General features: G+C 50.4%; 2 protein-coding genes across 2 annotated transcripts in view; both read left to right on the top strand.

Annotated features, from left to right (window-relative positions):
- The window catches only part of RTEL1 (regulator of telomere elongation helicase 1), a 45597-nt gene extending 37104 nt beyond the window's left edge, over positions 1-8493 (top strand). Inside the window, exons 32-36 of the mRNA XM_032198640.1 lie at positions 1196-1438; positions 2388-2564; positions 3101-3289; positions 3824-3927; positions 7652-8493. Coding sequence (XP_032054531.1) covers positions 1196-1438; positions 2388-2564; positions 3101-3289; positions 3824-3927; positions 7652-7723 — 785 coding nt within the window. The 3' untranslated portion in view covers positions 7724-8493. The remainder of the gene's footprint in view (positions 1-1195; positions 1439-2387; positions 2565-3100; positions 3290-3823; positions 3928-7651) is intronic.
- On the top strand, positions 7862-20517 carry TNFRSF6B (TNF receptor superfamily member 6b). The gene is made up of 4 exons (XM_032198550.1): positions 7862-7963; positions 15311-15689; positions 17772-17969; positions 19776-20517. The coding sequence occupies exons 1-4, from the start codon at positions 7862-7864 to the stop codon at positions 20054-20056; spliced, it is 960 nt and encodes a 319-aa protein (XP_032054441.1). The 3' UTR covers positions 20057-20517.
- The last annotated feature ends 4074 nt before the right edge of the window (positions 20518-24591 follow it).

Raw genomic sequence — 24591 nt, 5'->3', positions numbered from 1 at the left:
AGGCTTTAAAAGCTTTTCATGTATGATGTATGAAGCCATGTTGTTTCTTCTGATTTATTTCCTTGTTTTGCTTTTGAATTTTAAGAACACTTGCATGAAATAGGGCCTTTGTGCTTTTTTTCCCCTGAGGTCTGTGAGATTGATTTTTCCCAGAAATTTGTGTAATTGAAAAAATAAACGTAATTGAAAAAATAACAGTAATAAATGTATGTCCTATTTCTATGATTCACTCCTTAAGTGGGTTATGCTACTGTGAGAAGCTACAGACTATAAAATTCACGCCCGTGTTTTTCCCCTTTCCAGAAACGTAACTAAGTCCATCTTTAAAAAGTTCATGATCTGTTGAGAAGAACAAATATTTAAATACCAGACGATGTGATTGGTTAATTTAAATCAGTTTCCTATAATACATTTTATCCATATGTACATGCCTTTGTATGTAAGGCATGTACGTGCCTTTACATATATGCATACATGTGAAACAGAACTTTTTCAAAACTAAGACATATCAGAATCCAAGGACCGACACTTGGAACAGAAGTCAACTTGGAGTTTAGCAGGGTGTTCTTAGCTGCACATATCTTCTCTCGTACTCCTACATTGCTCGTGTGCTGTCTCTTTTACTATAATTTTGGATTGGTTATTCTATTTTGACATTATGCTTTCCTGCTGGGGGGGAGGGAGGAAAGGACATCTTTTCTCCTTTTAGTAATAGGAGGTGAGAAATCTATTCCTTAAGGCTGCTGTCAAATTTACTTGCCCTTGTGCCAGGCCATCTGTTGAAAATGCTTCTACTCCTTTGAAGTGTAGCACAAAACATGGTTTGTTGCTGACCTCCAAGAACAGCATCCTCTGTGTTTTTTTTCTCATCCAAAGTGACTATCTGGCATATTTCTCCATCTCAAAGATCCAGAAACTCCCAGATACACCAAAAGGGTTCCCAAGAATTAATTTGCCCAGTTGCTGTTGCCAGGAGCAGGTCTTGGCTCTGCCTAAGTTCAGGTTGGAAGGGGGGGCATTTGACTATGCAAGCAGTGTTGACTTCACTACATTGGAGTAATTCAGGAAACCCCTCTAGAACTCCCCTCTGGAGTAATTCAGGAAAAGAGAAATTGATACGAGAGAAATCAAGGCTCACCTGTTTGCCTCAGTTCCTCCCCCAAGCCCTACTCATCTTGTCTTCTTTGTTTCTCAGGGGATAATGCTGGTCAAGCTCCAAGTAAAGATCCTGAGAAAGCTTCAGGCTCTACGAAAGATCAACTCCAGGTCCTCAGGACTACCTATCTCAATGATGTGAAAAAGAGTTTGGACAAAAGCACTTTCAGCCATTTCTATGAAGCGCTGTTAACTTACAAGAAGACAGACGACTATGATGCTATGATACCAGTGATAGCAGCCCTCACCACTGAGAGGCCAGAAGACTTTCATCTCCTACGAAGTAAGGGTTATTTTAAAGCCATTATTATTTAGTTGAAAATAACACATAGGTGCTATGAGCTCCTGTGAGCAATAATCTTTCACTGTTCATAGCTAGTTTGCAAATAATAGGCTATGCTGGCCTTGATTGCTTTGATTGGGGCCTCTCTTACTGTGCTATGTAACACCTCAGTTTCACCTTCTCCCCTGCCTCTGCTGTGAACTGCTCTGTGGGAAATAATGCACACAGCATATTCTGGGAAACACTGATAGAGCTTTATTTATTTGTGCGAAGTATCTCTTCAGGGTCAGTGGGATATTGTTGTCTTAATCTCTCAAAATTTTTAGAAAACCACGTTTTTCTGTTGTGTTAAATAATCAGATCACTCCTGACATAGTGAAGAGAAAGAGGGAAATGAACTGTGTGGCACTGTGAGTCATAATCTCCCCCTGAGTATTCTTACAAACAGAGAGTCAGAGTCCTTACTGAACAGATGTTTTGACTAGAGAGGGCTTTATGGTGGAACTGTGTGCTTAGCAGTAAATTGTAATTGGGATTTTTTTAGAATTTTTATACGTGGGTTGTGAATCCTTGTCAACCAAAGAGTAATGAAAAGTTTCCTTTTTGAGAAAGGTTTTTTGGATATTACGTATGCTTGATTTTTGCTAGATCAGTTGTCAGCTGAAGGACTTATCAGTTGTTCATGGTTAGCTGTAGAGAATGGAAAAATTTCTGGGTCAGTTGAAATTGTTTTCAATACCAAATGCCCACCTGTCTACTGGCAAGGAAAATCCTGTAATTATTAAAAAAATAAATAAATAAATAAAAATCAAAAAGATGAAGTTTTTCACAAACCTGAAGATACTCTGAGGAGCAAAGGTGATATTGTTCAGCTTCCAAAGAATTGCCTCCAAAACAGCAAGTCTTCCGTGGTCAGGCATTTATGTTAACTGTACTTTCTTCTGGACAGGGTTTTACATGTTTGTGCGCCCTCATCACAAAGAGCAGTTCAAACAGATGTGTAAAGATTTGACTGGAATGGTCTGTGGTGGGAAAGAGAAGCAATTGCAACACACAGTGCAAGGTGAAAGCAGCCCTCCGAGTTTGGAGAAGTGGTGCACTAAGGCAGAAAACAGCCATGTACAAGGTAGGGCATGAACATTTCTCTGAAGTTTAGATTCTTATTTAGTTACTTTGATGGGTAGAGTCCAAAAACCTTAGCCGTGGGCTAGGGCCTTCTCACAGTAGGTATCTAAAGGAAGATCAAAGCAATTGGCCATGTCCAAATTACGTTTAAAAAAAAAAAAAAAGTATAAGATAGAAGGCAATAAGAGATGGGGGGGCACGAGGAAACAAGAAGAAAATCAATTATTGTGCCATCTTCTTTAAGCTGTGAAATGGCTAATGACAGAAGGTAGAACTTCTGCACCTAAAGTGGGAAGAGTGGATCAGGATCTACTGTGTCTAGGAATAATTTACCACAGAACTATTTCAGCGTAAAGAGACTTTTTCAGTAATGTTGTGTAATACCAGAAACTTCTGTTGCTGATCAGTTTAGCCAAGAAAAAAAAAGTTGTTTTTCTACAATGAGAACTTACTGAACTTACTGCTAATTGCGTTTTGTAGAGTCTGTATGTTGTGTTCTGCGTTACGCTGTATTGTATGCCATTGTTTTATGATCAGATGCAGCTGTTCCGAAGAGTGAGGTGCCAGAGAAAACTCAGAGAGAGATTGCCTCCTTCTGCTTTAGCCAGGAAGATAAACTTGAATTGCCAAAGACTGAAGAAGATTCAAAAGAAACCAGTAATGTGAGAGCACCCACGTGCTCTGGAGTTGTACCTCTCTTTCCCCTAGAGATGGAACCAGAGTGTGGTAAGTATAGATGAGATTACCTAGATGCAGCTCCCTAATTCTCAGGAATTAGGGTAAGTTATAGGACTGAGAATTATGCTGATGTTCCGTTAAATGAGGATTGTTTCATGCCTATATTTGCACAGGTGCAATAATGTTTTGTATGGTTTACCTAGAAGAACTTGTACTTTCTGCTACTTGCATCTCCTATATCAAAGTACTTCGCTGTCTTTATCACAATGATGTAATAGTTTCCCGAGAACTTGGAGATTTTTCTCAACAACTTCCTTGTAAAGCAAGGATGTAACCTCAGTTTCTAAATGGGGTTCTGAAGCACTGAGAGATTGAATGAGGTCATATGAAAGAAATAATGCAACAGGGCCATGTATTGCGTTATTAACATACAGGAACCTCTTCATAAAACTCATGGTCGTTGGCTTCTGGACCACACTGGAAGCACACGTGCATGAGAATTTCACAGGTACTAACTGAAATTTAGTCATTTCTCCCCTCTCTTTTTCTCTCTCTCTTTCTCTCTCTTTCTCTGTGCTCTAGGAAGATACCAGTGCTCTGCCTGCAAATCTGAGGATGACGTGCCTTTTAAATGTCCATTCTGTGCCTTCACTCGCTGCAAAACATGTTGGGAGCAGTTCTTAAAGGTTATCTTGTTTATTAGTTTCATTTTTTTCCCGAAGCTGCTAGGGAATCTTGTGCTTTTCAAGAGAACTGTGTGGACAGCTGTGGAAACAGAATTCCTCTGTTTACAGAGAGGACACCCAAATCCTGATGGAAGTCTTAGCACTTGAGCATTTCCTCTGTCATCTTCCTTTTCCATGTTCTGCAGTGTGAGTGGAGGCAAACCTTGTCCTTACACTGTGGTTTTGACACAGATGCAGCTCCTCCTGAGCTACGTTCAAATGTTTTTCCCTCCAGAGTTATGCAGGCAACAGGCTGGGGAGTCAACTTTTTTTTTTGACATTATTGTATTATATTGCTTAGTTTCATAAATTTTTGCAATCTAAAAACCTCCTATAAGACGCTACCATGAGATGATGCAAATTCGTGCTTAAGTATCTCCTATGTTATCCTTTAGTTTAATTGTTCCTTTTCTGCCAAATATAATAGGGCTGCCACGCTGTCTTGGGTCTCAGAAGCATTCGCATATTCTTTCTTGATTCGAATAGAAGGTCTTTGTTGTCTCAGTTCTGCATCCTGAGGGCATTTAATCTTTGAAATGAGTTTACTTTAATTCCTAAATTCTGTCTGTCATTCTCACAATTAATGGCACTTCTACAGCTCGCAGTAGTTCTAGTATTGGCCCCTCTTTCTTTCTCTAGGTTTTGCTAACTGTATATTGATGTTCTAATGGCAGTTTTCTGAGAAAGACTATCAGCAGCTGCTGCTTCATGAACAACATACTGTGCTTCAGAAAAGATTCCAATCGTAGCAAGAGTCGTGCCAAGGATTTTACTAGCATGCATTTATAATCTCTGCTGCTCAAGACTTAAGCTGGCAGAGAAGCTGAATGAGATCCCTGGGGAGTTTGTAGGTTAGGTAAGCATTTATAATCCCATTCTTAGACATTCTTAGAAATAAGAAGAGAGGTTGCTGTGCTGTCTCAGCCCATAAAAATCTATCTTGTAAACACCTGGGGAAGAACTCACTCCTTTTGCCAGTAAGATGTAACTTGTAATTGTGATTTTGTCAGCTTAAGAAATCACAGAACTAGAGCTGTTTTATATTAAGCAATTGTACTGCTGTACTATGGTTTTCGTCTTGAGAAAGTTGGTGATTCTGAGGTTTGGCTTTCTCCTTAATCCCCAAAGTAATGCTCATCTTAGCTCATAGATAAATCACAGGACTTGCTCAGCCTCGTTTTTTTTAATTGCCCCTTTTGTGATTACCTCTTAGGCTGGGGATTAAAACGGTCTGACCTGCTGGATTAGACTGTATTTCAGGTACTCAGTACAAAACTGTTTGGGGAAATGAGTCATTCCCCATGGGTCATTCATTACAACTACCACATTTGCAATTTACCTGAACAGTCTCACTATTTAATGTGAAACTTCTTCCCACATTTGTACCAGATAGTGGCGGGACAAGAATATGTGTCTTGCTTAGCAAGATGAATCAGAGTTTTGCCTTGTGGTAGCTTACCACAGCCCTTTGGAGTGACAGAGTCTTGGGATTTGTAAAGATGAGAAGGAAGAGACAGTTTAGAGCAAATCATAAAGGTATAGCAGACATACTGAGTCAGAGTAAAGGTACATCCAGCCCACCATCCTGTCTGTGATGGCAGCCAAAAAAAGGATGGCTAGGAGAGGACATAAGAACCATGGCGTGGCTGATGATTCTTGCGATTAATCTCTCAGCCCTGAAAATATTTGCAGCACAAGAGCTCCCTGAACCAAAGGTAGCTTCTGTATATTAAGAAGCTTCTGATAGATTTCCATCGCTGTGTCCAATAACTTTTTAAGACAAATGAACATCTATCATCCATATCCTATGGCAGACACTTCCACAGCTTAGTGAGATGTTATGTGAAGAACCTTTCTTCACTGTCCTTTTGAACCTCTTCTTGTTCAATTTAATGCTCCGCTTGTTTAAAAGGGACAAACACAGTGTTCTTCCAGTTCTCAAGAAAACTCACCGTGGATATCCCATCCTTCGTGAGTGCACCTTGGGAACTTTTGTGTCTCTAAATACACCACTAGTTGGATCCACCTGCCTCCTCTGTAGACCACATAAATCAAAATCTGCATTTCTGATAAGGTTTTTCTTGCTCTGAACAACAAACTGTTCTGTGGGGGGGGGGTGTAAGAAGCATCTTTTCACCAGCTGAGGCCTTTTGTTCTAAAGTTCAAGCACCGCTCACGGCTCAGCATGAGAGACATTCTAGCGTCTTTGTTGTATAAATCATTAAACTATATGGTCTTGTCACTTTTTCTCATCTTACTCATGAAATATAATTCTAGTGATAATTTAGTGGTATATACCAGTATACAGTAGCTTGTTTCTGAAGTGCACTTGACTCAAGTGCAGTTTGGTTACTGAAAAGCCAAATATCCTTGGGTATTACCTTAGGACCAATGCAGATAAACATTTCTCCTCGCAATCAGGCAAAAGTGTATTCTCTACCAGTTGTGTAGAAGAAAGGGAAAAATGGCTCAGTGGAGAACACAGGGTTGCAAACGGGAAGATTGGTCCGTGTTTACCTGAAACCAAACACAGAGAAACCTTCTCATAATACTTCCATCATCATTTCTTTCCACACATTGGTTCATTGTACAGACAATTAACTTCATTCATGGCAGTGGCGGGGTTCTGTGACAGGTTGTGTCTGTAGTCTGAGCTCTCATCCGATGGTATCAGAGGCTTGTCGACACTGACTGGGCTGGATTTACAAACTCATCTTAGACAAGTTACTCACTATATTTCTTCAGTTCAAATTCACTTCAGTGCCTTAGCGAGGAAGTGACTAACAGACTGTCATTCAAAATGCAGTGACTTGGGTTTTGCAAATTGTTTTTCTAATTTATGGTATTGAAACAGCTTAGTGCAGTGAACAAGTTTTGGAATATATCCAAAGCTTTTGGAGGAGCAGACAGAAGTCACTGCAGCTGGAGAGGCATTAGAGGTTAGTGCTGGTGCGAGGTAGGTAATTGTCAATGTGTTAGGGAAAGCATCACGTGGAGTGTGCTAGTACACGCTTCATTTGGTTTTAGATTTCTGTGCAGAGGCCTACTGCTGTGTTTCGATGTTTAAACACGTTGTTTATTCATGGGCCAAATGGCTAAAGGCCAGGCATTTTCAATTTTAAGATTAGTATAGAAAGAAACTGAAACCTGGGTGAAGAAATGGTTGGCCACATACCCAGTCTCTTGCTGTTCAATGAGAAAGATGTGTGGTGGGATGAAGAAATAAATGTATTTCTTACGTCTGCAAAAATCTTGAACCCATGTGTCACTGATACCCTAGTATGCCCACTTCCTTCTCATCTGTGCCAGAGGAAGCAGGAGTTCAAGGAACTTGTGCACGATCTTACAGGGTTTACTGGTAACAAGTACTTCACAACAGCTCTTGCAGGTTCTGTGTTTCCTTATTCCTGTATCTTAGTTTTCCAGGTATGTTGCAGCTGTAATTAATCTGGGACAACTGCTCTAAAATTTGTTGCTACTTCACTGAACAGCTTTTTTGTTTTCCTCCATTTATGACTAGCAATCAAATAAGTGGCTGAGTGGTAATACTGCATCTAAAAATAGCAGATACAGTATCGTAAGGACTATCAAATGACTATCACGGCTTGTATCTCATATTGGGCAATTGCAAACTTGACAGAAAGTTAATATATAATCTAGGCATTTTGTTCATTTACTTTCGTAGATTAAGAGGTGCCCGCAATGCCTGAGTGATGTGAAGAAGAAGCGATTAACCCAAGCTTTCTTCTGGTTATAATCTCACCAGCAGAAACGGCAAATACTGCTCAGCAGGAATAAATGACCGGGCTCTGAGTCTGAAGCCGAAAGCAAGCTGGATGAAGGTTCTTTTAAATATGTTTGATCCTGGAGTCTGGATTACAGGCTGCGCACCAAGATGTGTAATATTTCCTACAATCTGATCAAGTCTGAAAGTTCTCCATCTCTCTTACCACTGGCAGAAGACAAAGCAGTATCGTCCTCTGCTGGAACTAAGATGGTAAATAATGTATTTTAGCCTGTAAATTCTATTGTGTCTTCTCTTAGACTAAATTTTATGTCTTGGAGGAGGCTGTCATCAGTTGGCCCCTTCAGGTAATACCAATTCCTGGAAAAAGCCTACAAGAGTACTACAGTGGAATTGAGCTGGCTACATTACCAGGCCAGAGGCCAGACTACCCAGACTTACCACAGTGGCGTTCCTAGAAGAAGTGAATCACATTCTGTTGGTGTTCATCAGCAGCTGCTGTCTCCCAATAGCAGAAAATACAGAAAGGAAGATTTTGTTTTAAAACAAATTCCAGTGGTTGGATAGTCAACAGAGATGCTCCCCTGTGCCCGCGGTGCATCCCAAAGCCCGACTTCCTTCCATAGTGCTGGAATTTTTTGGAAATATGCTTCTACGGAGGTTTTGTTTTATGCGTAGTACTGATACTAGTGTCAGGCCTGTGTTATTTGACCTTTACCTTCCAAGAAGAAAAACGAACTACCTGGTTTTAATCTTCAAAATAAATTAAGTTGGATGAGAAAAAAAATCCTTGATACTTCCACTCTCTGTGAGTAGTGGGAATAAGTAGTTAACTTTTTTTAAAAAATGTATCAGTAGCTTCTTTTAATTAAACTATAAATAAAACCATTTCATGTCTTGGTTGTTTTTGTTTCTGTTGTGTTTTTTTTTTTTTAAATTTGTTTTACCACACAGAAGAACAATGGCAGCAGAGTCTCAGTGCCCCTGTAAGTAAGTTTTCCTCAGCCTGTAGGCAGATTTCATACCAATGGAATTTTGGAAAATTAACGTAAATAGTTGATATCTTAAAACTGAAAGGTGAGCCATATTTTAACAAAAACTTCCAAGATTCCAAATGTAAGTGGGAAAAATTACAGCAAATATCAACCTGCAGGATTTCTGTGTTTATATATAATTTGGTAAAAATGAACCGAAAAAGATTTGGAGATACGGTGTCAAGAAGGCAGTAATGCTGATCTCTTGTCCTTTAAAAGGACTCAGTTTTTAACAAGTATAGCAATAACTATTGTATTACAGGAGTGTGTGTGTGTTTTGTTTTGTTTTGTTTTGTTTTGTTTTTTAAACAAAACAAAAGACTCAGGAAAAGCAGACTGGGTCAATGCTAATGTTTTGCTCTCAGCAGCTTTGCAACCCCCTTAGCTGCTTCTGAGCAGGTCCCAGCAACTTCTTTTTGGATTCCTGTCTCAGTGCATGTATGTGCTCTAGGCCTGGGCAAGCAGCGGAATAGGAGGTGAGTGAAACCTGGGAGCTGCAACCAGTACGAAATTATTAAATAAGATAGCTCAGTGCTTTGTCTACTCTCCAAAAACCACCTCTGGGAGAACTGCAACTTACTGCTTATGCCACTGGAGGGAAACCACAGCACAGGAGAGGCATGCAAGTGTTCAGTGGCGACCAGAGCTATGAATCTCAGCTGCTTTCTTGTGTCGTGGGAATTGCATTGCACCAGCTTCTCAAGTCTGGTTTTGTGCTGCTGCCTTCTTGCAGGCAGGACAGAGGAATGTAACACGTGTAACAATGATGTGAGAGCAGCCCTCCCTCATGGGCTTGTCCTCATCTGCAGTTTATCTGCTCACTATTTAATATTTTAACAGCAGAACTTAACAGTTCTGTCAGTTTGAATCTTCCATGACCCCAGCGTGGTCCTCCTACACGTGCTTAGTGCTGCTTCCTCCCCTGAGATCCCTGCTTCCCCTGGCCCCTTGTAGAGCAGGGTCTCCAGGAACCAGCTGTCAGGATGTGCTGCAAGGGTCAGGGAGCAGTCCCTTGTCATCTTGAAACAAGTTGAATTTACGAGAAGAGACAGAGCTAGTACCTTATTTGATAATGTCCAGAAAGTGAAAACAGGACTGGTTACTAAAATATCCACATTAATATATGGTGAGAGGAACTGATGCAAACCACTGACTGTTCGTGGAAAGGAAAACCTATGCTGGGCACTCCTTTCGGGTTTTGGGAAGCAAGTGACATAAGAGTTACACATCATGAAGGAAGTAGATATTTATCTCTTCATTGCCCCTGCCTTGCAGTGCTATGACTATATAGCTGTCCTCAATTTTAGTGGTGTGTCACTGAAACCCCCCACCTCACACACACTTTTTCCTAAATCAAGCTGAAAGAATTCAGAACAGAAACAAAACAACCAGCTCATTAGGAAAGAGATTAACTGTATTCTTGCTTTGGTAAGTGGCTACTTACAGAGAGTGAGGCATTTCCTTGCTTTCCAGGCTTTTCTCTGAATATTAGCAAGAAACCCAATTTTGCAAGAGCAGTTACAAAAACCAATGCTTCTGCACGTCCTGCAGCTCTCAAACGTGTGAAACGACACACGGATGAAGCCAAGCCCATGAGAGCATGATGCTGTATTTTATAAAATATTTCCTCGGGTCAGGAAGGCAGGGCTGAGCAGAGCTGAGCTTTCCCCTGCTCGGGCAGCGATCCCACAGAGCCCTTCTCAGAGGTTCCTTGGTCAAGCAAAAGAAGGGACAGAGAACAAGCAGCTGGAGGTCCTTGTTTCACCAAACTCTTGTCCCCCTGGCAGGAAGAGATTGCCTGGAGAAGCCATTTCTGCCCCCTGGCCATGGTGTTCCCTTCTCTAAGAAAATCCATCTGGCACATTTTTGCCATTATTAAATTCCAAACAGAAAGAAATGGTGGTGCTGCCTCGTGGTATGGCGAGAAGCAGATTATTTTCTGTTTGCAGGCGTGCTGCATCCAGCACATGGCACACGGGGACTCCCATAGCGTGCCACCCCAGACCTGCCACCTCCAGCGACTTGCTCACATCCCAGTGACAGCTGTGAGCAGCTTATCACTCTGCTTCATCACCAGCAGCGTGGCACAGGGTGTTAACGTGGCCTTTTTCTAATCTGGGCAGCGTGCCGAGGGAGGCAGCGCAAGAAACAAAGCCATTCAAACTATTTTGAGTAATCCCTCTACAAGCGCTGCGGTGTGACTCTTCATCATTTCAACCAGCTCATAAGTTTGCAAAAGCCCAAGTGATCCGTTTTCTGTTGCAGCTTCTTGGAAAAGTCCAGATGTGTCAGCAAGAGGGCAGATGTTAAGCCAAGGAACCACATGAAATCCATGGCAGGAAAATTGAGCTCAGCTTTCTGGCCACCAGAAAAGGAAACGCGAGGGAAATGCTGCTGCACTTTGAAATACCAGGCTGTGCTCAGATGGAGGTCTCGCTTCTCCTGCTGGCTAACCTGTACTGTGGGACCCCGTGCTTGAGCCAAACTAGTGAAATCTGAAATTAATTGACACACGGAACTGCTGAGATGCTACACACTAACGAAGCAGAGCCCCCATAGCCCGTAGCTCGGAGACTATTTCAAACGGCGTTAGAAATCGCTGGGATTCCTTTGGGGCACTACACGTGCCTGAGATAAACCCGCAGTAAAATTAAACCCAGCTGTAGCATGTTCCCTGACAGGCACATCACTGTTCTGGGCAGACTGCACACGAGCACAGCCCACGGCACGTGGTGCTCTCACCGAACGGCGCTTCCTGCCCTAAATGTTGAGCCCTCTGACTCTCGCTGGAGTTAGGCTGGAAGCTTGGCCGCGGCTTTTTCTGCAGCCGGGCTGGGTAGAAGCTGATCCTGCTGGAAGGAGCTTTAGATTCCTTCTGAATGTTGGAGTTTGCTTCTCTTCCCAGGTAATCATAAGCTAGTTTGTTTTGGTTTGTTTCGTAGATTGTGGGTTAGCCCTTGTAGGTTTGATCTTTTGCTGCATTAGGAGCGAAACCCGAGCGGCTTCAGCACCCAGGAGAGGAGTGCAGGAGCTGAGAGCTAGGTCGGGGACAGCTCTTGCCTCTATCCCAAAACATCAGTTTTGGGGTTACAGAAGGTGAATGCTCAAATGTGGTGAAATCTCTGTAATGAGTTGAAAACACATTGGGCTGCTGGCTCCTGAGGAGCAAAACCCCAACATCCTCCGACTTCCACACTGTGACCCCTTAATGCCCCGGTGTGCTTCAGCAGCTCCGCGTTTGCTTTTTGGGGGCAGCGTACGTGATGCAGTTTTGGCTCTTGCCGAACACCTGCTTGGAGAGCCTCTGAGGGTCAAATTCTGCCTCCTTCTTTGGGCTACTGGTGGGGGAAGAGGGCGTTATGGGGCTTATATGATATTAGTTAGATTAGCTCCCCTCAAACCACGTACACCTGGGTTAGATGCAGCACAAGCAACTCCTTAGTGCACCTTCTGGACGTGTCTGTGTGTAAACGTGTCCAGGCAGGGACAGAAGGAGCCCAGCACTTGCAGAAGTAGCAGATGCTCCTCTGTAGGATTGCATTTCAGACCTGTAGGTGTCATTTGGGTAACGCGACTCTAAAGCTGTAACCCTTGGCAGTGGCGTTGGCCCTCCTGGCACAAGGCGGAGTACAAAACTTTCCGAGCTTTTTTTTTTTTTTTTTTTCTGCGATTCTGTGGAATATCTGGGCTTTGATGCTCAGAAATGCTGAGTGGCGCTGGCTATGTGACACCGCAGAGGATATCTATGGAAACGGGAGGTGCTTGAGAAAAATACAGATTGTGACAGATGTTGGAGAAGCCTATTTTGAGAGCGTTGGGCTGCTTCTGTAAACAAGCCCTATTCCTGAGTGGAATTCCTCACAGCAGCTGAGACAATGGTGGGAAATGGGTTCAGAGCCCCAGCGTGGGGCAGGCGTGGTACCGAGCGCTGCAGAGAAGGCTCCAGGCCTCTCCACAGACATCAGCCCTGACCTGGGAGCAGCGAGTCTATAAACAGGAATTCCACAGAAAACGGCCGCCGGGAGGATGTTTTAGCCCCTTCGTTGTCTCCCCATGGAGATGGTTGGGCGTTAAGCAACCGTGCTCGCAGACTGCTCGGTGTTTTAGGACACGCTTTTGAGCGAGGCGGCTGGTGGCTCGCTGCCCTCCCTGTCACTGTCACAGAGGTGGTACGGGTGGTGCTGGGCCCCTCTTGGAGACACCCAGGGATTGTTAAAGCTGCTGAGCCCACAGTGGGAAGGACAGAAGGACAGGGGGGCTGCATGATGAGGGTCCTGGGGGGGTCCCGCAGCATCCGCAAGGAGGCCACGGGGGTCCCAATTGAGAGCTGGAGTCCTGAGGGGTGGGCAGGGGAGGAGGATAGGGGGCAACTGTGCCACTACAAGGGGCACAACACGGAAATGTCAGACTTCCCCAGTGAGTCTCTGTGCCTTAGGATGTGCTTTGTGTGTTTGAATTGGGTGGAAAGTTTAAAAAGGAGGGAAAAAGCTCACCTTTTTCTGAAGTAGCTGTCTGCCATCACCGGCGGCTTTGCCCTTCCTCTTCGCAGCCTTTCCTGGTAGGAGAGAAGGTGTCTGAGGGGAAAGGGGAAGGCAGGCTTCCAGGACGGAGCTCGCTGTGCTTTGTGGGGGCACAACGAGGGGCACCCTTGGTGCACAGCACCGAGAAGGCCAAGGCCACGCTTTGCTTCCCCCTGTGCTTGTCAGTTTGAGGGGATTCAAGCAGTGGAGGGACCGGGAGCTTCTGCTCCATGGTGTCAGCACCTGGAGCACTTGTGGTGGTGCTCTCTCGCCTCCCAGGCAGGGCAGGAGGATAAAGTCCACCGCTTCTGATGTTTTCCAGCAGCAGCAGCAGCGCCCAACAGGCTACAGCTTTAGCACTCCAGTGTAGCTCTGCTAAGCTGTGCACTGCTAAGGCTGCGCTCAGCCGCCACCAAATCCTTGGGGTCGGGGAATGGAGGGTGATGTGCCACCCCTGAGACACCGGGATGCTGACCTGCTCCCCTGCTAGGGGCTGCAATCCTGCAAGAGCCCGGCTTTTAGCATCGCAGCGGGAGCTGGATTATCATCCGCAGAGCTCCGAGAGGGGAAAGCCCGAGCCGTGAGCCCGCTGCAGGCAAGTGAGGGCTCGGAGAGGGGCTGGCAGAGGGCTCAGCCCGGAGGGGACCCGGAGCCCGGTGGGGACCCGGAGCCCGGTGGGGTCCCGGAGCCCGGTGGGGTCCCGGAGCCCGGTGGGGACCCGGAGCCCGGTGGGGACGGCAACCGCGGAGCTGGAAGGGGTGGAGGGGGGGGAATTCGTTCCCACATTTACATCTCGGGAACACAGCGTCCCCGGGGGAATTCCCTGCCGTTCCCCCGGCAAACCCAGAACAAAGCCTTGCGCTTATCGCCGAGAGCTTTGCAGCTGAGCAAACCCCACCTGCTTCCTCGCTCGGGCAGGTAAATAGGGCTGGGGGCTCCTGGGGGGGGGAAGGGGGACGCTGCTGGGACCCGCAGAGCCGTCGGACGGACCGGGACCGGGACCAGGACCGGGACCGGGACCGGGGGCAGGCAGGTGCCGGTGCCGGTGCCGGTACCGGGATCCCAGCAGGGTGGGGTGGGGGGGCCGTGCAGCCGTTCCCGTTGAGCAAGAGGGGTCTTCCCCGTTGGGGCGGCGATAAGGGGCTGCCCGCCAGCCGGAGCGGAGCCGGGCGGGGCGGTAAGGATGGGGCCGGCACCGGCACCGGGGGCGGTGGAGATGGGACCGGGGCGGTGCCGGGTCCCAACCCCCCCCCCCCCCACACCCCCCGCAGCCGGGGGAGGACCGGGAGGAGGGGGACCGGGAGGGGGGGTGGGGGGGCGTCCCGGCAGCCCGCAGCCCGCAGCCGAGCCTCTTCTCTCTTTAAAGGCGGGCGGCGGGGCCGGTGCCGCAGAGCCGAGGAGCCCCCGGGCAGCCGCTTGTCCCCCGTGCCCACCGCTGGAGATTTTCACCCCCCCCCCCCCCGCCCCCTTTCTGACGGCCCCGTTTCTCGTCGCGGTGCTCGGAAGCCCCCGGTGCTATGCTGGCCCCCCACCCGCCGAGGCTGATGCGGCCGCTCCGGGTAAGGTGCCCCCGGGGGGGATTTGGGAAGGGACGGGGGGGAGAAAGGGGCTCCGGGTCCCCCCCCCCCGCCCCTCCCTCAAAGCTGGGTTTGGGGGAAGGCTCCGGGCACGCGGGGGTTTGAGGAGCTCCCTGCTGCTTCCCGACTTGCCGAGGAAAGCCTGGACCTTGCCCCGTGCAGCTGGGAGCTTCCTGGAGGGAAGAGGAGGAGGAGAGAGGGCTGCGGGTGCTGGTGGTACTGGGAGGCAGCAAGGGGCTGGTGAGGGCTGGGAGGTGTCTGGGGAGGATGCTCAGCTCCCTGGCTGCATGGTGGGGGGGGCTCCGGGTCCCGCTGCTGCTTTCCTTGGGGGCTGGGGAGAGAAGCAGGTGGGAGAGCGAGCCCCTGCTTCGGGGGTGCTCACAGCGGTGGGGACGCAGCGGGCGCCTTCGTGGCTTCTGCCTCTGCCAGAGGACGGGCAGAGGCCAAGAGCTCCTCGCTGTGTTGCAGTGGGTGTTTGCCCCTCTCCTCCTTCTCCTGGCTGAGCTGAGCTCCGGCTTGCAACCCACCTACCAGTGGAGGGACGCCGAGACGAACGAGAGGCTCACCTGCCAGCAGTGCCCGCCGGGGACCTTCGTGGCACGGCACTGCACCAGGGACAGGCAGACGGAGTGCGAGCCCTGCCCGGAGCTGCACTACACCCAGTACTGGAACTACCTGGAGAAGTGCCGCTACTGCAACGTCATCTGCGAGGAGAAGCAGGTGGAGGTGCAGCAGTGCAATGCCACCCACAACAGAGTGTGCCAGTGCCAGGAGGGCTACTATTCGGAGATGGAGTTCTGCATCAGGCACTCCGAGTGCCCTCCGGGCTCCGGCGTCGTGAAGCCAGGTATGTATCCTCGCATGACTGCAGCCGTGTGCGTGCTTGCAGGGCTCCTAATGCATGCCCAGATCACTGCTGGAGATAAAAAACAAGGAGAAAACCAGCAGCCAGTGATTCCCTGAAGTTTGCTTCACTTCCTTTTTGCTTAGCAGCGCAGCGCTGTCCTTGCAGGTGCAGGAAACCGCTCGTGGCCAGCTCTGGGGAGAGATTTGCTTGGCTTTCCTCTGCTTTCCCTTGCTTCCTCTGCACACCCCAGCAGCATATTTAGGAGGGACGTGGTGATCCCGAGCTGTTGGCTTCACCTGCTGCCGCAGGCAGACCCAGACAGCTCTGGGAAGTGATTCATGGTTCCTCTCGCAGCAGCTTGCCCGGGCACATGGGCTCCGAGCAGGTGGAAAGCTTTTGGTGGCTGCTGCTGGTTTGTTATTGTTTGGCCCGTGCTGGCGGGCAGCTGAGGAGTTGGAAATGCTAATTACCTGGACTAAAAAGGGCTGTTTATGATATAATGGCAGGGCTGGTGGACATATGCAGTTCTGGAGCTGGGCTTTGTGGTTTTAATTGAGTAATTTGGATGGGCTCCATTTAAAACACAAAATAGATCAATGGGAAAGGTTCCAGGACACTTACATGAGTCTTACTGCAATCCTTTCTAGGGGAGATTTGCAAATCTCCAATTCTATCCCCTGACAAGGTGTGAGTCATGGTGTTTTAGGGGAGTTATTTTTCCATTGTTTGTCTGGTCCCTTGGTTGCCTTCATCTGCTTGTGTATATGCCTTCTAAAAATACAATTTACGTGCAGGCATATGTTTTCCTCTCACTCTCCCCTGAGTCACCAGTGTCTGGTCTCTGGAAACCACAACCGAGCATAATAAGATCAGCAAAAGCAGGAGCCTTACTTCATGCTTTGAAGCTGAGGCTTTTGGAGTCCTTCCATGTGTGACACAGGAGAGCTGCGGGCTCGGCTGCTAGATAAAGAATACCTGTTGTCTTCTGACAGTGATTAAGGTTGAGTTCTGTGGTTCAGTTTTCTCTGTAGGACGTCAGCGTTACAAAATGTGGTGACTCAGCAGAGATGACCTAGGTCTCCAAACAACACTGGAAAATCCTTTGCCTCATGCATCGGATTAGGCTGGAGGGCTGGTTGTGGGTCTGAGGACTCGTGTGAGCAGGCTGGGACATTCGAGGAGAAGCAATATTTTTAATGATTTACTATTAATTTGTTTGCAAATGGCCTCCTCTGGGGGGAATTATGGCTCTGCAGGAAGGGCAGAGCATCCAGTGTAGGGAGGCCGAGTGCTGGGGCTGTGAGTGCTCCTGTCTGGCCGGGGACACCAGGGCAGGGGGACGTCAGCGTGGACCCTGCAACTTCAGAGCGGTGACTCCAGAACTGTGGGCAGACTTTGCTGGCCTTCGGGCTGGATGATTTCTGTGGTCCAGGCAGGGTTCCTCTGGGGACATCGCTTCTCTTGGATTTCCCATTTGCAAATCGTGCTGGGATCACCTCAGCTGCCTGGGACATCTCTCGCAGCCAGAGCAGTGGTTGGGACATGGTAGAAGCCTTGCTCTTAACTAGCTGTATGGTTGGAGGTGCAAATGGGGACTGATGTTGTCCCCATTCGGGCCGTTCCCTCCAGCAGCACGAGGGCAGCCTGGGCGCAATCCCACGAGCACGCTGCTGCCCTTGGGATGCGGCGCTGGCTCTGGCCCCGAGCCCTTCCTGGGAAACTGCAGAGCTGCAAAACCAAGCAGAGCCTTCGAGCTCTCAGCAACTTTTACTTTCACTTGGCCAGCGGCCTCCCAGCCCGCAGTGAATCAAAGGGCTGCTTTGGCAGCCAGCTCCCGGCTGCCCCAGCTGGCAGCGGTGGCCCACGAGGCCAGTGGCCCCTTCCAGCAGCGGACAGGACATCGTCTCCTCCCGGCACCTGCCGAACCCTTTGGCATCACTGCCTGGGGATGGTTGGGACGAGCATTGACTGCTCTTTGCCCCACAGCTGGCTGCATTCCTTCAGGTGCTTCTGCCTTGCTCCACCTCGTGCCCCAGTGCATGGTCTGGGGGCGCCTCCTGATGTCCCCGTGTCCCCCCGCAGGTACCCCCTTTGAGGACACCCAGTGCCGCAGGTGCCCCCGCGGCTTCTTCTCCTCCAGCTCCAGCACCGAGCCGTGCCAGCCGCACCAGGACTGCGCTCAGCAGGGGAAGGTGATCAACGTGCAGGGAAACGAGTACCACGACACCCTCTGCACCTCCTGCAGGGCGCACGGGAGGAGCAACAGCACCCAGGGGCCAGGTGAGCGCCAGGGGCCGGCCGAGCTGGCAGCGGTTCTCCGTGGGTGGAGGGGGAGATGCCAGGAACAGGGTGGGAGTGAAATTCCTGGCTTCTTTTACCACATAGATGCAAAGTGAGGCCAAGTACCTTCTGTAAAAGTACAGAGTGATCTGTGATTCAAGTACAGGACGCGAAACACAACCCGTCCTCCCTCCCGGCCGGGGTGAGCCGCGGGTCAGGTTCAGGTGAGGACGGAGCGTGGGGCTTAGGCAACAGCCACGGCTCAGCCGGCGCACGTGCAGGCTCCTCTTCCTCGGGAACAAAGGGTTGGCAGCGAAACCCTCTGGGCTGTGACAGTGACTTCACTACCCAGGGATGGCAGCGCGTGGGCAGCAGCGGCGGTCATTTGCCTGGCGGCGGCTGCTGGCAGCTGTGTTAGCAGGCACGGGACACAGGGTGCGCCGGTGGAGCTGCTGTCACCTCCCTGCCCTCCTGCCAGGTTTTCGGGCTGTTTCCAGGAAGCTGTAACTGCAGCCTGACCCTTGTCACGTGCGTGTCAAATGGAGCAAGAGTACAAGGCTCCGCAGAGCCGCAGCGTGGCTTGGATTTTGGCCTGTTGCATGAAAGAGGAGAGGCGCGTGCGGGCTGGGTCACGGTGATCCCACGATGTGGTGCTGAGCCTCAGAGGAGGCTGCTGATGGGGCAGGAGCCTTCAGTTATAGCAGAGGAGGGGGAAAGAGCGATGGGCTGCTCCATAACACGCACCCCATGGGTACAGGGAGCGAGCACCCTCATCTAAGTGACTTTTCACATGCAAGCTATCTTGGGGGTCTGGAATTGTGGGTGGGGGGTGGCAGGATGCCATTCCCACCAACCCATCCCAAACACCCAGCTGATATACAGGGAGACGAGGTTGAGGCAGGTGCCAGCGAGCCTTTCCCATGATACAGGAGCTGCTCCTGCTGTGCCAAGGCGGCGTGGGAGAGGAGCTCCCCTCTTCCAGCTCTCTCCCTCCCCGCAGCTGGCACAGTTTTCGCCTGGCCACCCTCGCAAGCACCTGGGCTTGCACTGGAGCAAGCGGGGGGAAATCTCCACCGTCGGCGCGAGCACTGAGCGAGGGAATGAGGGAGGGGGGCAGCCAGGTGGAGAGCTGCTTGAGCAGCATGTGCACTGCCTTGCCTTGAGCAACAGCACCCACGTCTGGAGCAGGCTTGGAGCTATTTATAGGGTGAGGAGAGCCCTGAGCAACGGGAGCAGGGTGGTGCCTCCAGGTCCCATTCCCCGGGTGAGTTCACCCGGCGGGGAAAGCGTGCAAGCACTTGCGTGTGTCTGCTGCAAGGCAGTTGCTGGAATAATGAAATGCAACCAGTGATGCCGTGCCCAGTTTGCACTGGCGCAGAACTGGGTCTTCTTCTCCCTGTGCAGTGGCTCTGGGTGTCTGCATTTTCTGGAGCAGCCTCCCGGGGTTGGGAAGGGGGCTGGGAGCAGGTCCCCTGGCCGGGCTCTGGGCTGCAGAACTGTGCCCAGGTCAGGACAGCCACCCGTGGAGAGGCTTGGTGGCACTGCCAGCTTGTCCCTTGCTTCTACCTGGTGACAGAGCCCCCACACAGGCTGCCCAGAGAGGTTGTGGAGTCTCCCTCCTTGGAGATCTTCAACCTGGACGTGATGCTGGGTGCCCTGCTCTGGGTGGCCTCACTTGGGCAGGGGTGGGACCAGAAGCACCCAGGGGTCCCTTCCCACCCCAGCCATGCTGGGACTCTGCTGCCAGCTCTCCTGGTGCCCCACAGCCACCTTCCCCCTAACCTCCAGGTGTTTTTCACCCCCCAGCTCCAGGAGACGAGGACTGCGAGCAAGCCATGATCGACTTCGTGGCGTACCAGAACATTTCCCCGAAGAAGCTGAAGCGCCTGCAGCACATCCTGGACGGCTCGCTTAAGAAGGAGGTGTCAGAGAAAAAGGCACTCATCCAGGAGAAATTCAGGGCCTTCCTCACCCACCTCAAGGAGGGGAACCCCGCGGTCACCAAGGAGCTGCTCGAGGCGCTGCGGGCCACCAAGCTGCACGCAATAGAGAGGGAGGTGCGGAAGCGCTTCCTCTCCTCTAATTAGAACACAGACTGAACTCTGAGGGTGGTTTTTGTTTTTGTTTTGTTTTTAATTTCTCCCTTTTTGTTGTTGTTGTTTTACTGTGGCTTCGTTAATTTATTACTCTTTCCAAAAACTAACTTGAAATGCAGCACAGAGCTGAGCGAGGGGCGAGCTGGGGGGTCCCAGCTCATCCGAAGACAAACACCACCAGGGTCATTTTTCTGGAGGAGGAGCCTGGTCCTCTGTTTCAGGCTACTCTCTGGCTTAGCTTTAAAGTGTGTGGTTTTGGTTTTGTGATGTAATTATTTAACAGTATTTCCCACAGAGGACTCACTTGCTTTCGTCACGCTCTGAGAAAGCAGTCGGCTGCTTGAGGCGCAGGGGGTGGAAGAGACACCTCAAGTCTGTGGTACAGCTGGCTTTGAATTTATTTCTGAACTACCTGGTTTTATACTGTATGTGAGATGTTTTCTAAAGAAACAAACCAAAGAAGTTATTTTATTACATGATTCTCTGTCACTGGAGTCCTTTCCTGGCCTCGGTTGGAGGGGAGAGGCAGTGCCTTTCCCCTGCCCAGGCTCTGCCCGTGCCTCACCCCCTGGTCACACACCACCAGCCTCTCACAAAAAGTGACCGTGTACACAAAAAGCCACTGCACGCAGCATGGTGTTGCCCTAAGAGCAGCTGTGTGCATAAAACACCCATGGGTGCAAAGCAGCAGTGCAAACGCAGTGACCCTGCACACAGAACGGGGCCATCCACAATAGGATTTGCACCTCCAGCAGGGCCGGGACCCAGCACACCTTTCAGGTCACCGTGGCCGTGTCACCACACAACCAGGTCTGTCCCCACAATGGCCCATGCATGCCTGCTGACCGCGGGGCTCTTCCTTCAGCCTTGCGGTGTCGCTTAGGGAAGTCACCAAGGGTGACCCTGTCAGGGTGACCCACCCTGTGACAGCGATGACACAGAGCCTTCATCTTCCGCCTCCGAGAAGTTTGGCTTTTTTTATGGCTCTTTTGCAGCTGAGCGCTTGCCAGGAATAGTTTGTGGTTCAAAAGCAGAAAATTCGCCCCCGGCCCGTAGCTGTTCAAAGCGCCCTGAAACATGTGCTGGGTGGGACTGCCCCCACGCTTCCCACACGAGGGGAAGGTTGCCCGAAGGGATAGGGAGGGGATTTTGGCCTCCCTGCTGCTGCCCACAGCTGCAGCTCTTCTGTGCAGACACCAAGTGTGACTCCTGCCAAGCCCATGGCAGCAGGCATGTGGTCAAGGCACTGGGCAGAGGCAAGGAGGCCATGGTGGCACCCAGGGCTCCCTGTGTGGGGACACAGAGGTTTAGCAGCATGTCAGTGCACCCAGAGGTGGCAGGGAACGGCCTCCCTGCGCTGGCCTCACCACCCCGGCCTCCTGAAAGGTGTGTTTGACGTCTGAGGGATAACGAGCTGGTAATGGTTATCAGCTGCACGGCCACACAGAGGGCAGCCAGCTCGGGCCCCGGGCTCCTGCTTCTCGCAGCCGTGACGTGGCTCCGTGCGAGGCCAGCTCGGAGCAGGCGCCAGCAGCTTGAAGGCCGAGCTGCTTGGCCCCAGCCACGTCCAGCCCCAGGCCTTCTGCTGGCACAGAGTTGGGCTTTTTTTTTCTGAGTTGTCTGGTTTTTGTTGTTTTTTTTTTTTTTTTTTTTTTTTTTCTTTTGGACACCAGGACTGTTCTGTCTGCACAAACTCTTTGTCCTTTCCAATAGAGCAAATGCAGAAGCTGCTTTCGTAGCCGTGCTGTCACCCAGGGGGCTGCAAGACCTCAGGAATCTTGCAAAAATCCCGTGTGTAGGTGCACGAGGAGAGCCGTCCCGCTCATCCCCATGGCCCCTGAGGCCCCAAACCATGTTCCCTGCTGCTCCACGGCTGCAGCCTGAGGACGGTGAGCTGCTGCCATTCCCACCACCCCGCTCCAGGGGCTGGGAGAGGCAGGGGATGCCCTGCAGCACTCGGCAGCTCAGGAGTATGGTGCCTGGTTCTGGCTCTTCCCATCCACCTTCCAAACACCCCGATATTGTTGATCTTGCCCCATTGGGGTGCCCTGACCTGGCTGGTGCTGTGCCAGCCCAGCATGTGGAGGCCGCAGCATCCCTTTGCACATTTTCCAGGCAGGCAGCGTGTGTGGGGCACCGGGACAGCTTCCAGGCTGTTTATGGGAAGCGCGAGCCCTCCCCGCTGAGCCCCATGCTGATTTAGTCAGAACTGCTGCGTGATGAAGTGTCCCCTCGTGTGGGCTCGGAGATAACGTGATGGCGTGGGATTTTTCTGGTAAATCCTGACCTTTACTACAGTGCCCAAACACACCAGCACGTGTATGTGGGCCGGTTTCCAGGAAATCTGCTTTGTTGCAAAATCTTGCACGAGTTTTGTGGTGCCACAGCGGGTGGCACTCCCCGCACGCCCGGGTAACACCAGTTTCCTGCTGCCCACCACCAGGCACGGACCCCGTGAGGACCTAACCATAAATGTAATTACTCACAAAGGTGAAATAACGCAGAGGATAAAACCCCCCTCTGGTTTTCACTGAAGTTTCCAAAGCCCAGAGAGAGAAGAGGAACCGTCGGCAGCGGGCGCGCTCTTCTTCCTGGTAATTTAAATGACTGTTTTCCTCATAAGCTGTGGCCAAGGATGAGTACATGGTAACATTTAAGTGTGGCCATAGCTCTCCCCCAGGGATGACTCAGATATTTAGCACACAGAAGACAATTTCCCCAAACACCGTGAGCACTCCATAAGAGCCCCGAGGCCGTGCCGTCCTCCGAGCAGGGCTTCCCTATCACCCGATACTGTTAAAACAGGAAAAAAAAAAAAAAAAAAAAACACAAAACACGTCCCGTGGGATGGTGCTGAGGCTCGTGGTCCCGCCGCAGGCAGGTGAGGCGCTGACTCACGGGCCCAGAGCCCGCAGCCCCGCTGCAGGAACCTACTTGCTCGCTGCAGGAGCGGCTCGAACACGTCTCGGCTCCAACGCAAGAGGAGCACCCTGCGTGTGCTGGCCTGGCGCTCAGGGGGGTTGGAACGGGGCTGGGTGAATGATTAATGTTAGCTGAAGGAGTCGGTGGAAGTTTTTCTAGTGAGGTCACACGCTGCTGGCCTCCATCCTGACATCGTTGGGGAGGGAGGCCGGGAGTGCTAGCGGAAACCCGGGGGGAATTCTGGAGGTGTGCAGCTGGAATGCGAGTGGGGCAGGCTCGTAATCCTGCTTGTCAAAACAGACACCAACCGGCCCCGGCCCTGAGGTTGCAACCACATCACAGGTTGCTTAAAGTCACTCTCCTGCCTGCCAATTTCCCCACATTCTGCTTCTGATGGAGGTGGTTTCTTGCTCCCTGCATCCTCTCCTGCTGGATGTGCTCAGCCCTTGGAGCTGCTGTGCGGTGCGCTGAGCTCCCCAGATCCCGTGGGAGGGGATGTGAGGCATGTGGACACACACCACGCTCCTCTGAATCTGCCCACTGTGATTCCCAAGAGGCACTGATTTTATCTCTTTTAAAAGTATGCATCTTTTTTTTTTTTTTCTTTTGATCGTAGGGTTTTTTCTCCTGATGGTTATCACCCGCTGCATGCCCACGCTCTCCCTGCTGAGCCCCATCCCTCGCTGTGCCTGGCGGTTCTGCAGAGCTGTGCCCTGATGGTGGGACCGAGCTCTGCAGGAGGACAGGGTCAGTGTGTTGGGGGGAGGAATCGGCCGTGTCAGAGCAGGAGCAGGGAGAGCAGAGGGTGCAGCACCAACCAGCCCGAGCTCCTCAAGGGTACCTGGACCAAGGTGCCAAAGAACAAGACCCCAAGGACCATGGCGTGGGTGCAGATCTTCCTGCACTTGTTTCTGTCTGAGCCTCCCATGGCTTTCATCTTGTGGTCTCAAAACAAGCAGGAGAGGCAGAAGAATCATCCCTGCTTGTACCAATCTCCCCATGTCACCAGTGAGCGCCTTGGTCACTGTGCCACCAGCCTCGGGCACGCATGGTCACCCTTCATCCCTCTGCCCCAGTTTCGTTCCCTTTTCATTTTATAACTTCTGTTCCCCTTTGTGTTCAAGGAGCTTCCTGAAACTGGGATGGCTCAAAGATTGAATGAGAGGCAGCACAGCAACTGTGAGCTGTTCCCAGCCTGGGCTGGTCGGACAGACGGAGCTGAGGCCTCCAGGCAGCCCTGCAGCAGGCTCCACGGGCCCCCCAGGAAAGGGCAGGAGCCAGCCCCATACCTGTAAACCCCAGCCAGCCAGAGCCAGGTCAAACCCCACCACCTATTCGCTTTTCCTCATATTTTATTTAATGAAACAAGAATTTTAGCCTTGTGTTGACCAAAACTGAAACCTGTCTGAGGAATCCTTTTATGAGAATGAGAAAGCAGTTAATGAGAAGGAAACAGTTTGGTATGTTGATGTTACTCCCTAAAAAGAAGCTCAGGCACTTGGGCAGCCTGAGGACTTCACAGGCATTGCTGAAGGGTCCCCACTTTGGATCTGTGTCTGTCTTTCTTTTTCAAAAAAGAAAATTTTTGCTGTCTGCTGCGGTGT

Source organism: Aythya fuligula, chromosome 16 (assembly GCF_009819795.1).
Source record: "Aythya fuligula isolate bAytFul2 chromosome 16, bAytFul2.pri, whole genome shotgun sequence".
In the NCBI taxonomy this organism is placed as follows: Eukaryota; Metazoa; Chordata; class Aves; order Anseriformes; family Anatidae; genus Aythya; species Aythya fuligula.
Note: the sequence above shows the minus strand (reverse complement) of the source record. Positions and strands in the feature narration are given on the sequence as shown.

Bases quoted from the DNA above. Each gene is read 5' to 3' on its own strand.
- TNFRSF6B (XM_032198550.1), top strand. From the start codon at position 7,862: ATGTGTAATATTTCCTACAATCTGATCAAGTCTGAAAGTTCTCCATCT. The intron at 7,964-15,310 runs GTAAATAATGTA...GCTGTGTTGCAG, and splicing joins CCTCTGCTGGAACTAAGATG to TGGGTGTTTGCCCCTCTCCT. The intron at 17,970-19,775 runs GTGAGCGCCAGG...TTCACCCCCCAG, and splicing joins CAACAGCACCCAGGGGCCAG to CTCCAGGAGACGAGGACTGC.